The sequence below is a fragment of the Camarhynchus parvulus genome, chromosome 15 (genome assembly GCF_901933205.1).
Source record: "Camarhynchus parvulus chromosome 15, STF_HiC, whole genome shotgun sequence".
NCBI classification, from domain to species: Eukaryota; Metazoa; Chordata; class Aves; order Passeriformes; family Thraupidae; genus Camarhynchus; species Camarhynchus parvulus.
Genome location: NC_044585.1, coordinates 1,888,033 through 1,904,474, shown reverse-complemented (window position 1 = coordinate 1,904,474; position 16,442 = coordinate 1,888,033). Strand labels below are relative to the sequence as shown.

The 16,442-nt window shown below is 53.8% G+C and overlaps 1 protein-coding gene across 3 annotated transcripts in view; it reads right to left on the bottom strand.

The window, feature by feature from the left end:
- Window positions 1-8,439: 8,439 nt before the first annotated feature.
- KSR2 (kinase suppressor of ras 2) overlaps window positions 8,440-16,442 on the bottom strand; it is an 86,851-nt gene continuing 78,848 nt past the window's right edge. For 2 of the 3 annotated variants that reach the window (XM_030958930.1, XM_030958931.1), the window contains 3 exons: window positions 16,185-16,316; window positions 12,904-13,033; window positions 10,340-10,477 (listed from right to left, as the gene is read on the bottom strand). In XM_030958930.1, the coding sequence (XP_030814790.1) occupies window positions 10,340-10,477; window positions 12,904-13,033; window positions 16,185-16,316 (400 nt within the window). Of the gene's footprint in view, window positions 8,571-10,339; window positions 10,478-12,903; window positions 13,034-16,184; window positions 16,317-16,442 lie in introns of those variants that run through there. The other variant, XM_030958929.1, reaches the window with a different exon arrangement.

Genomic DNA, 16,442 nt, shown 5'->3' with positions numbered 1-16,442 from the left:
CAATAACCCATCCCTTCCCCTCCCTTGCCCCTGCTGAGTGCTGTCGGTCAATCCCGGCATTCCAGAAGGGCACAGAGTGATTGGCAGAGTTCAAAGGATGCCCTTGACCCCGGGGGGCATTGGGCCATCCAGGTGTCCTTTGTCCCTCCCCTCCTGTCCCTGCCTGGTGGCTCCCGACCCCTTCCCTGCCCCTCTCCCCGGGGTTCAAAGGAGCAGCAGCCACGGGCTCAGGGAGTTCTGTTGGAGCTGCTGCTGCATTCAGAGGCCTGTGGGCCAGAATAAAGCTCTGGATCCAAACCCTGCATCAGAACCGACTCCTTGCCTTCACCATCGCCTTAAAGCTTCTCTGGCAAAGGTGAACCTGAGCTCCTGAAAGCCTGGACTTGTCTCCAAGCACCCAGCTACAGCACCCAGCCAGCCCAAAGTGTCTGTGGGGTGAAACACCACACACCAGCCAGCCAAAATTGTCTGTGGGGTGAAACCACCACAGTTGCCACCCTTGGTCAAGCAGCAAGGGCCAGACGAGCCCAGGCATGTTCCATCCAGTAATATTGGTATTTAATTCCAATATATTGGTGCTTCAACAGTGGTTTAATATCTCAACCGACCCCAAAGGTTCAGTACCCCTGTCTGATGTTGGAGCATCCCCATTGTGCCCACACCAAGAGCATCCAGGCAGGAATGACACCGTGGGCTCGCCCAGCAGCAGGGACAGAGAGCTGAAGCTGCCGGCCTGGGGTTGAGCTCCTCTGCCACTGCCTGTCACAGACATTTCTTTTATGAAAAATCCTCTCTCAGGATTTTTCCTGCTGAAGCTGAGAAGTTTCAGCAACAAGATGTAAACAATAGGTTATCTGCTGCTGTGGAATGCAACAGGTCAGTCTGGATTGGCCCAGTTTGGATGTTTAGAAATCATGGCCAATCCAGAACTGAGCTTGCTCGGACACAGTCCGAGAGAGCGGGGTTTGTTATCATTCTTTACTTTTCTATTCTTAGCTTACCAAGCTTCTGAAAAGCTCTCCTGCTTTTTCTTTGTAGTATAGTTATAGTATATGTATATATCATAAAATAATAAACCAAGCCTTCTGATCATGGAGTCAAAGATCTTGTCTCTTCCTTCACCCAAGAACCCTTGTGACCACCGTCACAACTCCCGGCGTTTATCCTGTGAAATATTGATGGGCTGTGATTCATCCCCGGCAGGGAGGAGGTGGCAGCCACGTGTGAGCGTCCCTGTGCCTGTCCCTGCACACACACACACACACAGATCCCCACAGGGATGTGCCCAAAGGCATCCCCAGCCCTCCAAAGCCGCTGTTAAAGCTGCTCTGGGGGATATTTTGGACATTTTTCTCTGTTCTGGTGCTGGCATCTCATTAACCACAGGCCAGGAGCGAGCTCAGCCTCACTGCACCGGGCTCTGCAGTGCCAGCAGCAGCCCTGTCCTGGAGCTGGGGTCACCAGGGCTGCCCAGTTCCACACCAGTGCCAACCAGTTCCACACCAGGGCCAACCAGTTCCACCCCAGTGTTAACCAGTTCCACACCAGCGCCCGTTCCACACCAGGGTGCAGTCCAACCCAGAGCCAGTTCCACACCAGTACCAGTTCCACCCCAGGCTGTTACCAGGGCCCCAGTTCCACACCAGGGCCAACCAGTCCACACCAGGGCCAACCAGTTCCACCCCAGTGTTAACCAGTTCCACCCCAGGGCTGCCCAGTTCCACACCAGGGCCACCAGTTCCACACCAGAGCCAACCAGTTCCACCCCAGTGCAGCATACAAGGGCCAACCAGTTCCACACCAGTGCCAGCCAGTTCCACACCAGGGCCAACCAGTTCCACCCCAGGCTGCCAGTTCCCAGGTGCCCAGTTCCACACCAGTGCCAGCCAGTTCCACACCAGGGCCAACCAGTTCCACCCCAGTGTTAACCAGTTCCACCCCAGGGCTGCCCAGTTCCACACCAGGGCCAACCAGTTCCACCCCAGGGCTGCCCAGTTCCACACCAGAGCCAACCAGTTCCACCCCAGTGCCAGCCAGTTCCACACCAGGGCTGCCCAGTTCCACACCAGTGCCAGCCAGCCACACCAGGGCCAACCAGTTCCACCCCAGGGCTGCCCAGTTACACCCCAGGGCTGCCCAGTTCCACACCAGAGCCAACAAGTTCCACACCAGTGCTGCCCAGTTCCACACCAGGGCTGCCCAGTTCCACACCAGTGCCAGCCAGTTCCACACCAGGGCCAACCAGTGCCACACCAGGCCAGCCAGTTCCACACCATGGCTGCCCAGTTCCACCCCAGTGCCAACCAGTTCCACACCAGGGCTGCCCAGTTCCACACCAGTGCCAACCAGTTCCTCTCCAGACTGGTGCAGCCCTCCATTTTTACCACCCTGCTCCTTGCACATCCAAGAGATGGTGACACCACCACGGTGAGCCCAGCGAGGGCGGCCTCGAGCGGCGCCTCTTCATCCCCAAATCCCTGATTTCTCCTGCTGGGAGAATCCACCAGAGCAGCCCCTTCCCCTCAAACCCCCCTGGTTGGCTCCATCCCCGCCCCCGCCCCAGCTCAGCCTGCTTTAATTGGTTCCAGCTCCTGCAGGCTTGGAAAGATGAAAAGCCCTCGACGGGAGAAGTGTGGAGCGTTCATGGTTTATTAATGGCCAGCCGTCATTATTTTACCTTTCAAGTGCTCGGGCCGTGGCGAGGAGGGAAGGAGAGGGGGGAAATCCGTGTGAACTTCCCCTGGGTGATTTTCTGCTCCTTCCCCTGGGTGCCCCCACGAGCCCGAGGGGCTGCGTGGCAGATGGATGGTGGCATCCCGGGAAAACAGCGTGGGAGAGGCAAACAAAGGGAGCAGCAGATGCCAGGAGCCTCCAGTGCTCCATCACCGGGCTCAGCCACCCCAGCCCATGCCGCAGACATCTCTTTGTGAAAAATCCTTTCTTTAGGATTTTTCCTTTCGAGAAGCTGTGGCCTCAGAAACAGACGTAAACAATAGGTTATCTGCTGCCGTGGAGCGCAACAGGTCAGTCTGGATTGGCCCAGCTTAGATGTTTATAATTAATGGCCAATCCAGAACTGAGCTCTCTCGAACAGAGTCTGAGAGAGCGGCTTTTGTTATCATTCTTTCTTTTCTATTCTTAGCTTAGCAGCTTCTGGAAACCTCTCCTTCTTTTTCCTTTTAGTATAGTTATAGTATATGTATATATACTATATATACATATACTATAACTATATATATGTATATAATAATAAATCAAGCCTTCTGAAATATGGAGTCAGATCTACGTCTCTTCCCTCATCCTGAAAACCCTTGTGGCCACTGTCACAAGCCCCTCTGCTGAGCACAGCTGGGTGGAAATCTATCTGCGTGCCCAATCCCCACGTTTGCTGTGCTGCTGCAGCTTCCATCCGAGTGCTGGGTGGGAATTATAATCCCCAAAGGGCTGGGCTGGGAGGGAAAAAGGGATTTGGAAGGGCTGGACCACTCTGAGATGCTCCCAAAGCTCTGATGGACTCATCCCAACCCCACCATGAATAAAAATCGAGGAGAGGACACAGAGCAGCACAGGGCAAGGTTTTTTCAAATGTGTTTTGTTTTTTTTTTTTTTTTTTTTCTTTTTATTGGCATAAATAATTCATACACTGTCACCTCACCAAACACTGCACGAGAAACCACGGGAACAAATGGCTATCCAGGTCTGCAGGTCCCAGAGATTCGCACCCAGCCAGACAGCGGAAATTAGAAATTACTTTCTTCAAGTGTAGAAAACGTTAGAAATGTTCCTGTACAAATTTACAGCGGGGAGAATCCATCGTGCCTTTCTCAGAAATTCCTTTTTTTATTGTTTTTTTGTTTTTTGTTTTTTTTTCCTCAGTGGTTTGTGGGGGTGATTTGTATTTTTATTTATTTCTCACCAGCTTCTTTTTTTCCGGAGGTGGTTTTTTTTTTTTTTTTTTTTTTGCAACGACGACAACAAAATATATATATATATATATATTTATATTTATATATATATTTATAAAAAGAAAAAAGGGGGTGGAGGGAGGAAAAGGGGAACTGAAAATCAGCTCATTCTGCAAACTACCACGGAGAAAACGAAGCAGGCCAGCGAGTTCAGTTGGAAACTGTACAAGATTGAGGTCTGTATATATCTATATACATACATATAGAGATATGTATATATATCCATATATACCTTATGTACAAGGCAATGGAACTTGGGAATTTACAGGGACCTGAAATTAAAGGCAGCGCTCGCAGCTGACCAAGCTTCCCCCCCAGCAAGAGTTTCTGTTGGCAACAAAAATAAATAAATTCAAATAAACTCACAGAAAGTCAAGTAAATTTAAATAAATTCATAGAAATTCAATTAAAGTCAAATAATTTAAAATAAATAAAGGGTGAAGAAAGGAGGAAGGGCTTGACCCAGGGCACTTGGGGGGCAGAGAGGGGCTCGGCACAGAGCCCTTCTCCTCACACAGCCAAAGAGGCCGAGTTCCAGGCACCAGCTCTTCCATAGAATCCTAAAATTGGCACAGGAGGGGTTGGACTGGGCGTTGGGAGGGAATTTTTCCTGGTGAGGGCAGGCACAGGGTGCCCAGAGCAGCTGTGGCTGTCCCTGGAGCCCCGGCAGTGCCCAAGGCCAGGGGCTGGGAGCAGCCTGGGATGTGGAAGTGTCCCTGCCATGGGGTCTGAGGTCCCTTCCAACCCAAACCATTCCACAGTTCCATGCTCTAGGAAAGGCTGAGCAGCTCCTCCACCTCCAAGACATTCAATTCTGCCTCCATCCATCCCAAATCTGCACCATCCCAGCTCCTGCCACGGCCAAAAGTCACGGGGGCCGAACTCTGAGCTCGTCATTCCCAGAAACTGCCTGGTCAGGGCTCAGCGAGGGTTTGGGAATTTGTGGGGAAAGGGAAATAGAAGGAAAAACCAGAGCAGGGAACATCCTTCAGCAGCCAAAGGGGGACACAGAGCTTTGGGGCCACCTCTTCCCCCTCTGGGAGAGCCCACACGGCCCAGCCCCAAACGTGGTGACCCCACCAGCACCAAAATGCTGGAAAAATCCTCGGGCAGCAGCAAAGTCAGGGAGCTCTGGGAACAGACGGGAGGCGATGGGAGGATGGAGCGGCAGGGCTGGGCCAGGAGCAGCCCCGGGGCTGGGGGCGGCTCCTGCATCCCAAAGGCGGCGCCCAGCTAAGCCTGGCTCGGCTGGAAACAGCCCCGGCTCTGGATGGACCCTGTCCCTCCTTCAGAGCTCCCATCAGAGCTCTTGTGGAGAGCTTCTCCTGCATCCCCTCCCTGCTGGAGCGCTGGGTGTTTATAAACTGGGCCAAAGGAAAAACAATTAAATATCCTTCACAAAGGCAGAGTCAAAAACCAAACCCCAACCAACAACAACAACAACAAAAATAAGATTTGTTGGTTTGGCGGGTGGGGTTTTGTTTAAATAATGAAGATTTTAAAAATAAGGAGGAATGGTGGGAATAACGTGGCAGCCTGAAGAACTGGGGTGGAAGGGAAGGAGCTGCTCCTCGGAGCTCCTTTGGGATAAGTCCAGGACAATCGATCCCATTGTGCTGTGCCTGTGGCTGAGACACCACAGCGAGGGGAGAGGGGAGGAGGAGGCTGGAGAGCAGGGAGAGGTTGGCTGTAGGAATATTTAGCTTCTTCTAGATGCCCAAAATTCAGTGGAGAAGGGTGTGGCCAAGGGGGAGTGAGACAGGATGAGGCTTGAAAGTGAAAGAGGGCAGAGTTAAATGGGATATTGGGCAGGGATGTAATTCCCAGAGCAGCTGGGGCTGCCCCTGGATCCCTGGCAGTGCCCAAGGGATCTGGATGGGTTTGGAGCACCTGGGACAGTGGGAGGTGTCCCTGCTATGGCAGGGGTGGCACTGGATGAGCTTTGAGGTCCTTCCCACCCAACCCATGCCATGGTTCTGTGGCTGAGGCTGCAGCCCAGCGAGGCCCTGACACCACAGGGGAGCCCACCCCACACCCAGCACTGCTCAGTTCATTGTTCCCTCCACTCCTGGCCACAAAATCCATCAGGAATCTGCCAGCAGCTGCGAGACCCCGCTGGGGACACCAAGGTGAGGGCTTGGGACACGGGGAGCAAACCCACAATGACCCCAAGAGAGACCTGGTCCCTTCCACCACAGATCCACACAACACCCATCACCCCAGTGATGAGCACCACCCTGGGGTCACCTTCCTCCTCCCTCCAACACCTTCCCCTGTCTGCTGCTCCCCTGGGAATCCACACCAGCTCAGAACCCAAACCCACAGAGCCAGCAGGACCCCGCTCCCTCTGGATGGGGTCTGGGGATGGTGACACCTCCCTGTGCCCCCCCCAGCACCCAAAACCTCTGGGAAGGGGATTTTGGGCCTCCCCCAGAGGGCAGGAGCAGCACAGGTGAAGGCATTGGTGAGAGCTCAGAGGGACCCCGGGGTTTTAGTGCAAGGTTGGTGGCACGTGTGTGCAGAGGGACACCTGGGGGGACAGGGACACCTGAGAGGGATCAGGGACAGCACAGGCTATGGGTGCTGCAGGCTGGGCTAGGGTGAAAGGCAGGGAAGAGCTGGGATGAGAAGCTGGGATGAGCCCTGACTCAGGAACCCCTGATTTGCCTGCATTAACCCAAATGAGGGCTCAGCCTGCCCATCCCACTCAGCCTCAGCCCCTAAAGCCATCCTGCCCCATCCCAGCCCCCTGCACTGCCTCCCATCCCGAAAACATCAGCAGGAGACTCCTCCAGATCCTTCTGGGGGCTGGATCCATCCCTCCCTGCTCCTGCCCGCCCTGGAATTTTTCACACGTGCACGCGTGGGGATTTTAATACCCCCACAATTAAAATCCCATCTCATCCCAGCTGCAATTAAGTTTCTAATGTTCATTTACTTATGCTAAAGCGCTCCCAACACCAGCGAGGAGGAGCTGGAGCAGCAGCCAGACAAACCAGGGCTGGCTGGGTTTGCAAAGCCTCGTCACGGCTCCAAATTAAAGCGAACTGAGACTACAATTGAATTATCTGGGATGGTTCCTGTCAAGCAATTATGCTGCATGAGAGCCTGGGAATGCAATTTGCTCTCATCTGACAGCTCATCCGAGGGGCTGGAGGGCCCACCCGAGCTGGGGGGGTGGAGAGGGAAACGCCAGCACGTGGAATTCAGGTGGAAACAGCAGCTCCCAGAGAGAATTTCTGGGGAAACTCTGGGATTTGGCTGATGGGAGATGAGGAAAATGGTCCTGGGCATGGCTGAGATGTCCCAGAGTGGGGCTGGGAGCTGTTCTGTACAACCAGAGCCTGCCTGCATGCCCAGCTGCGGGAATGAGCCGCAGGAGAGGGGATGGATCCCAATTCCAGCTGGTGCCCAGCCCCAGAGTGTCGCAAACATCTTTTATGGAAAATCCTTTCCTTAGGGTTTTTCCTCCTGAGAAGCTGAGAGGCCTCAGGAACAAAATGTAAACAATGGTTATCTGCTGCTGTGGAATGCAACAGGTGCATCTGTGATTGGTCTCGTGTGGTTGTTTCTAATTAATGGCCAATACAGTCAGCTGGCTCGGATTCTCTGTCCCAGACAGAAGCTTTGTTATCAATCTTTGCTATTGTATTCTTAGCCAGCCTTCTGATGAAACCTTTTCTTCTATTCTTTTAGTATAGATTTAATGCAATATATATCATAAAATAATAAATCAAGCCTTCTGTAACACGGAGTCAGATCCTCATCTCTTCCCCAATCTGAACCCCCTGTGAACACGGTCACACCAGAGCACCCCCAAACCCGGGATTTGGGGAATGAGGAGCAAAGGCAGGAGCGGGGCAGGGATGGAGAGCAAGGGGGCAGGGCCGGCTGATGAGACACACCCCGGGAGCAGCGGATAAATTAACAGGAATGAGGAGACGGATAAATTAACGGGAATGAGGAGACGGATAAATTAACGGGAATGCGGAGCCGTGTCCCGCCGGCAGGGAGACCCGCGGGGGGACACGTAAGTGGGAGAGGAGCCACTTGTGAAAGGTCAGCGCTGCCCGCGGAGGGGCTGCGGGGGCAGCGGGACAGATGCATTTCCCCGCGGGGAGCAGCTAATGGCAGCGGCACTCCCTGGCCCCGCAGGATCCGGGCATAAAACTCATGAATCAGAGACATTCCCCCTTTTTTCATGACAAAACCGCAAAGGAATAAATAAAGGGAATTAAAGAAACCCGCAGAGAACCGAGAACGAGCCCTCCCCAGCCGCGCATCGCCGTGAGCGCTGGATGGGGATCAGAGGAGCCCTGGGGATAAACTGAAGTCATTGTCCTGTGGGTCAGTCCTGCTCGGGGGGTTCTGTCCCCAGAGCCCCCGCTGTGCCCGGGGAGCCGCCCGCTGTCCCCATCCCAGCGCAGCCGGGGCTGCTCCGGCTCCCGGAGCATTCCCGGGATGCAGAAACGCCGCGGGGGAAGATCCCGGTCCCGGCTCGCTGTCGGCCCCGCTGCTCCTCCGTAGCGCGGGGTGGGAAGCGGAGAGGAAGAGGAGACCCGCTGGGGGAGGAAGGCACCGTCCCATAACTCCTCCCGTCACAGCCTGGAGGGGACACAAGGAGCAGAGTCAGCCCTGGGGAACGTGCGGGTTTGCGGGGAAGATCTTTGGGAAAATCCCCCTGGAAGGGCTTTGCCACGGAGCTGATCCCAAAAGCAGCGGGGGAAGCCCTTGTTAGGAAAATTAATCCACAAACAGCAGAGGTTTATGTCCAAAAAGGAGACAGAGGAGTCCCTTTCTGGCTTTATTTGAATAAAGGGAGAGGCCATGGGGCATTCCCCTGGGTTCTCTCAAATTTTTTCTCCCTTTTTATCCCAATTTCCCAGCCACATTTCCCTTCTCCCTTTCCCCATTTCTGAGGTACTTGAGAGGATCAGACCTCCCAAAACTCCTGATCCCAAAGATTTCCCTCTAAGGTATAACCCTCCCTTTTAATTTTTAATTCTTATGGAATTTAGGGGTTTTTCTTCCCCATTGTTTCTTTCAGCTCTCAATATCCAATTTCGTTTATCAGCAAATCTAAAGTTCATTTGTAAAAGCAAATCTCTTTTTCCATTTGTCAATCAGTGGAATCCTTCCCATTGTTTCTTTCCTCCTCCAGAGCTGGTTTTATCTGCCAGCAGGCCCACAGCTTGTTTGGAAAGACAAATCTGCTATTCCTCTCATCCTGTGCCTCCCTGCCATCCCTGCCCGGCTCCTGGAGCATCACCCAGAGTGAAAAGGGGCTCCTTGGGTACCACTCCCATCCCTGTGCATCCAGGATCCCACGGGGTTTGTGCCCCAATCCCTTGGATGCAGGGATGGCAGAGCCTGGGGTACCACAGCCAGCTCATCCCTGTACACAGCCGGCATTCCTGCACCTGACAGGACCCAACAGGAACCTTCCAGGACCTAACAAGAACAGCCAGAGCCGAGTCCCTGTGGAAGAAATCGGCTGCCGTGGAAAGCCGAGCTGGAACATCCTGATTAGCACAAGATTGGGCCGGTAATTAACAGGGAGCTGCGGGGCAGCCCCAGCCCGGGGCGGGCAGAGCGTGGCTCAGTGACTGCAAAAAACATTCCCAAAGCCAGCGGAGCGATTCCGCAGCTGCCTCGGGGCCCGGCATCCTCCAGCGTCCCCCGTCCGGCTGCCGGAGCCGCGCTGGTGCCTGCTTGGAGCGTGGCTTGGGAATTAACTCCGCTCCTGATTAGCATCTCCCGTTCCGGCTGCTTTGGGACCCTCCCGGCAGCGCCAGGGGACTGGGAGTGGCACCAGGGACATTCCAGACACTCTTGGAGCCGCCCAGATAAGGAAGAAGGGCAGTTTGTTATCAGGAGCGGGAGAAATCAGCATCTCCCACCCTCTGTAAGGACCAAGATCGGTCCTTGAAGCCCCCAAGATGTCCTCACTTCTCTCCCTGAGCTGACATCTCCTCCCCTCCATCCATTCCCATTTCCAGCCTCCGGGGATGCACGCTGGGAGCAAGAAAAATCCCCCCCCCCGTGAATGCCACCCCCGCACGGGCGAGGTTTTGGTTCTGTTTGTCACAACATGACAAATTCCGGGGAGGAAAATGAGTTTCTAAGTGATTGCTCTGCATTTTGCCTGCTGTTCCCAACAGGGCAGATTCCAAAATCCCAACTGGGGAGCCACTGCTGCCGTTTCCTGCAGCACAGGGATGTGACTAAGCCGAAGCAAGGGAACAGAGCAGGATTTGGCCATGGGAGAAGAAGGGATCAGGCTGGAAGCTGCCATGGCTGAGGGTCTGGGGAGGGTCCCTGGGCAGGGCATTCCCCCAATCCATGGAATGTGGGAATAGGGCAGGGATGGGGACTTACTCTGCCGACTTCCAGAAGTGCCCCGGGTGGGAAAGGCGGCGGTTGCGCTTTGGCAGTTTCTCCAGCATGTCCATGAGCTTGGTGAAGGTGGGCCTCTCCTCCTGCTCGTAGGCCCAGCAGAACAGCAGGATGTCCTGGAGCCACAGGGAGAGCACGTCAGGAAACCCAGCCAGGCCCTCTCCCAGCGGGAATTGGGACAGGCCCTCTCCCACCACAACCCTCGCCCCCAAGGAGCCCGTCTCCATCAGCACATCCTTGGGAAGGGCTGGCATGGAGGGAACGTGTCCATCCCATGAGGACCCACGTCCATCACTGAATTCTCATGAAGGGCTGGGATGGAGGAGACAAATTCATCCTATGAGGACCCACCTCCATCAGCACGTCCTTGCAAAGGGCTGGGATGGAGGAGATGTGTCCATCCCATGAGGAGCCATCTCCATCACTGGATCCTTGGGAAGGGATGAAATGGAAGGGATGTGTCCATCCCATGAGGAGCCATCTCCATCACCACATCCTTGGGAAGGGCTGGGATGGAGGGGATGTGTCCATCCCATGAGGAGCCATTTTGATCACTGGATCCTTGGGAAGACAATCCCGTTTCCATCACCGAATTCTCATGAAGGGCTGGGATGGAGGAGATGTGTCCATCCCACAAGGATCCCATTTCCATCACCAGATTCCTGGGAAGGGCTGGGATGGAGGGGATGTGCCCAGCCCATGAGGAATCATTTCCATCACTGGATTCTTGGGAAGGGCTGGGATGCAGGGGAGGTGCCCAGCCCATGAGGAGCTGTCTCCATCAGCACATCCTTGGGAAGGGCTGGCATGGAGGGGACGTGTCCATCCCATGAAGATCCCATTTCCATCACTGAATTCTCATGAAGGGCTGGGATGGAGGAGACATATTCATCCTATGAGGACCCATCTCCATCACCACATCCGTGTGAAGGGCTGGGATGGAGAGGATCTCTCCATCCCATGAGGAACCATCTCCATCACTGGATCCTTGGGAAGAGGATCCCATTTCCATCACTGAATTCTCATGAAAGGCTGGGATGGAGGAGATGAGTCCATCCCATGAGGATCCCATTTCCATTACCAGATTCCTGGCAAGGGCTGGGATGGAGGATATGTCCATCCCATGAGGATCCATTTCCATCACTGGATCCTTGGGAAGGGATGAAAGGTGCCCGAAGGACTGTCTCCATCAGCCCATCCTTGGGAAGGGCGGCATGGAGGAGTGTCCATCCCATGAAGATCCCATTTCCATCACTGAATTCTCATGAAGGGCTGGGATGGAGGGAACATATTCATCCCATGAGGACCCATCTCCATCACCACATCTTTGGGAAGGGCTGGGATGGAGGAGATGAGTTCCATCCCATGAGGACCCATCTCCAAACTGGTCTTGGAATGAATGGGATGGAATAGCACCATGAGGCTGTCTCCATTTCTGGGTTCTTGTCAAGGATTAGGATGGAGGAGATATGTCCATCCCATGAGGGTCCATTTCCATCACTGGGTCCTTGGGAAGGGATGAGATGGAAGGAATGTGCCCAGCCCATGAGCACATTCCACAAACCTGGGTGGGATGGGGGACTATCATCCCAGAGACACCCAACACATGGAGGGGGATGAGAGAACGTGAGGACCCACTCCAAACTGGTTTTTGTAGATTGGGAGGAAGTCCACCCAAGCCCATTTCAACTTGGGAACCTGATGTGCAGCGAAGATCGATTTCCATCACTGAATTCTCATGAAGGGCTGGGATGGAGGTGACGTTTCCATCCCATGAGGAGCCATTTCCATCACCACATCCTTGGGAAAGACTGGGATGGAGGGAATGTTTCCATCTCATGAGGAGACATTTCCATCACTGGATTCTCAGCAAGGATTGAGATGGAAGGGACGTTTCCATCCCATGAGGATCCCATTTCCGTCACTGAATTCTCGTGAAGGGCTGGGATGGAGGGGATGGAGATGAGTCCATCCCATGAGGATCTGTCTCCATCACAGGATTCTTGTTAAGGATTGGGATGAAAGGGATATGTCCATCCCATAAGGACCCATCTCCACCACTGGATTTTTGGGAAAGGCTGGGATGCAGGGGATGTGCCCAGCCCATGAGGACCCATCTCCATCATGGGATCCTTGTGAAGGGTTGAGATGAGGAAATGTCTCCATCCCATAAGGAGCCATTTCCATCACTGGGAAGGACTGGGATGGAAGGGATGTGTCCATCCCATGAGGATCCCATCTCCATCACTGGATTCTTGGGAAAGACTGGGATGGAGGGAATGTGCCCAACCCATGAGGCTCCCATTTGCACCCCCACATCCTCACAAAAGGCTGGGATGAAGGGGGGGTGTCCATCCCACGAGCACCCATCTCCATTCCCACATCCTTGGGAGGGGCTGGAGCAAAGGGAACGCTTGAGCTGAGCTCAGCAGCAGGACCAAGCCTGGCTGGGTGAGATCAGCAGACCCAGAGGGTTTTCCAAGGGCCCCACCAGCCATGTCCCAGTCCATGCACACCCCCCACAGGGCCCCACAGCACCTACCGAGATCTCCTTGCCCATCCCGATCTGGCTGAGGTTGGGCTTCATCCCCCTTCCCACCTGCCAGATGATTGCCTCCGCTGGCTGCGTCTTGAAGGGCCATTCCCGGGCGTGCAGCTCGTACCAGATGGTGCTGTTGGGAGACACTGGGAATCAGACATGGAGCAGCCAGCAGGGATTCGGGATGGGGTGTGACCGTGTTCACAGGGGTCTTAGGATGAGGGAAGAGACGAGGATCTGACTCCATGTTTCAGAAGGCTGATTTATTATTTTATGATATATATTACATTAAAACTATACTAAAAGAATAGAAGAAAATGCTTCATCAGAAGGCTAGCTAAGAATAGAAAAAGAAAGAATGATAACAAAGGTTTGTGTCTTGGACAGAGAGCCCAAGCCAGCTGACTGTGATTGGCCATTAATTAGACACAACTAACATGGGCCAATCAAAGATCTGCTTGTTGCATTCCACAGCAGCAGATAATCAATGTTTACATTTTGCTCTTGAGGCCTCTCAGCTTCTCAGGAAGAAAAAATCTTAAAGAAAAGATTTTTCATAAAAGATGTCTGTGACAATGGGGAGGTGTCCAGACACTGCGCCCACATCCAGCATCTTTCCCTGGTCCAGAACCATCCAGGAGACGCTTCATGCCAGAGGTGCTCCTTGATACAGAGGTGTCACCTCTCCCATTTTCCTGGAGCGAGCCCTGATTCCCACCAGGGGAGATCCCAGCCCGTGGGAAGGAGGACAGAGGCTGAGGGAGGCCCAGGCAGAGCCATCCTGTGCCATCAAGGGGGATTGTCCCACTCCCCATGGAGCAGCTGAAGAGAGGATGGTGGGGATGCAGTTGAAGAGAGGATGGTGGGGATGCAGTTGAAGAGAGGATGGTGGGGATGCAGTTGAAGAGAGGATGGTGGGGATGCAGCTGAAGAGAGGATGGTGGGGATGCAGTTGAAGAGAGGATGGTGGGGATGCAGTTGAAGAGAGGATGGTGGGGATGCAGCTGAAGAGAGGATGGTGGGGATGCAGCTGCCACTCCAGCAGAATTCCGGGAAGGGACGAGCCCAAGAATTCACTTTCACTCCAGCTTTTCCCTTTTTCTCCTCCAAAAATCTCTCCAAGCTCCAAAAACCCGTGCCATGACCCATCCCAGGTGTCCTCACCAGGTGATGGCCACGTGAAGCCCCGGCCATCTGCTCCTGCTCTCATTGCTAAGCCAAATCCTCTTTTCCATGAGGAATCCCAAATCCAAGGGAATATCCCAAAACAAGGGCATCACCGGTGGGCACCCCTGTGGTTTTCCGCCCCCGCTGCTGCCTGGAAGTTTTGCATCATCATTTTCTGGCACCTGGAGCCTGGATGAGCCTGGATTCCCACAATGCCAGCCCCATTGTCCAAGGCAAATTCCCTGGACCTGCTTTTCCCTCCCAGGGATGCCCTTGTGACCACTAAAAGTATCAAAACCCAGGGTTAAAATGACACCAGGGTGGAAAAAATCTGTCTGATAAATGAAAGATTCCTCCTGGTTAGGGAAGCTCCCCGATTTTGGGAATTGGAATTCTGATTTTGCACAGTCTGGCTGGAAATCTCAAGAAAAAAAAAAAAAAGAATAATGGGAGAATTGTGTGGGTGCAGAGGAATGGGGGGCTTGGGCACAGGACAAAATCCTCAGGAAGAACATCCAAGCACCCTCAGATTGGATTTAACACATCCAAGGCATTAATTCCAGTTTCTCACTGGGAGTTTTTGTCATCTTTAAAAGATTTTTTCCTCTTGCTCTCCCTGATCCCAAAATCCCTGGAGGGAAGCGACCCCTCAGGATCATCCCTGAGCCTCCCAGGCTTGATGGAGGGCAGCAGAAGCAAGAAGGAGGGAAAACGTGGGGAAACCTTTTCATCTTTTCAGGAAACTCACGCTTTCCATAAGGGCAGAGCTTACAACTGAGGGAAAAAAAGGGAAAATTACGTCTCCCCACCCACTCTCACTTAGTTGGATACGATCCTTTAATTACCTCTTTATTTCTGTGCTGAAGTTGTACCTCAGGGAGGGCACAAAATAAAAGAGCCAGACCCTTCCAGCTGTAATTAGTACGGGTTTGATGGGAATATTGCCTTGGATAACGGGCCCACGCTCCCTAATCCCACAGCCTTTGAGGTATCCATGAGAAAATTAATCCTCTGGGTAAAGAGGAAAGGTTTTGGGAAAGGTTTAGCGGGGTGGTATTGGGCTCGTGCCCTCAGGGAGGTTTGTGGGCAGAACAAGGGCAGGAGCAATGAGCTGGTTTGCTGAGGAAAACTTAGGAATTCTCATTTTCTTGGCTTTTGGCAACTGCTCGTAGAGCTGGCACCACCATCAGCTCCCTGCAGTGGCTGGAGGGGGACATTGGGGTGTCCAGGGGCTCCAGAGCTGTGTCCCCAACCTTTGACATCTCATCTCCATCATCCAAGCACCTTCTCATTGGCACCTGCCCCAGGAGGGCACAGGGGAGAGATGATGCCAGGCTGGCATTCCCAGGATGGTCTGGATCCCATTGCCTGGAGCCGTCCTGATTTGTGGCCAAAAGATGAAGATTTTGTAATTTAGAGAGAACTGGGGCTGCCAGAGCTGTGTCCCCAACCTTTGATATAACCATCATCCATCATCCAAGCGCCTTCTCATTGGCACCTGCCCCAGGAGGGTGCAGGGGAGAGGTGATGCCAGGCTGGCATTCCCAGGATACTCTGGATCCCATTGCCTGGAGCCACCATGGCCATGGCCAAAAAAGGAAGATTTGGTAATTTAGAGAGGATTGAAGTGTCCAGCCCCCAGAGCTGCATCCCCAACCTCTGACATCTCCATCATCATCATCCAAGCACCTTCTCATCAGTTCCCACCCCAGGAGGGTGCAGGGGAGAGGTGATGCCAGGCTGGCATTCCCAGGATACTCTGGATCCCATTGCCAAGCACCACTCTGGTGCAAAACAGGAGGATTTGGTAATTTGGGGAGAATTGGACTCTCCAGGGACTCCCAGACCTGTGTTCCCACCCCAGGCTGGCATCCTCAGGATACTCTGGATCCCATTACCCAGAGCCAGCCTGGTCTAAAACAGAAGGATTTGGTGATTTAGGGATGCTTTCACTCAGAATTTCTCAAAGCAGGAAGGTTCTCCCAGCCCAGCAATGGGAATTCAATCCAGCAGCGTCCCTTGGATTTGGGGCAAACCAGGACCACCCTCATCCCCTCCTGAGCCCAGAGCAGCTCCCACCTGACCCAACCCCGCCAGATCCCTGTCCCAGGACTCACCCCAGTGCAAAGACATCCGAGTGCTTGGAGAAGGGCAGCTTGTCCTCCTCGGTGTCGGGCGAGAGCTGCCGGATGATCTCGGGGGCCAGGTGGCACAGCCAGCCGTTCTGGATGCGCAGCTTGTTCTCCCTCCTGTGGGACACGGAGCCGTGGCTACAGCGGGGCACAGCACCACCACAGACACAGCTGCCCACCCTCCTCACAGGGATTTGAACCTGGTTTTAGCCACGTCAAGGTCAGGTTTTAACCATGCTCTGA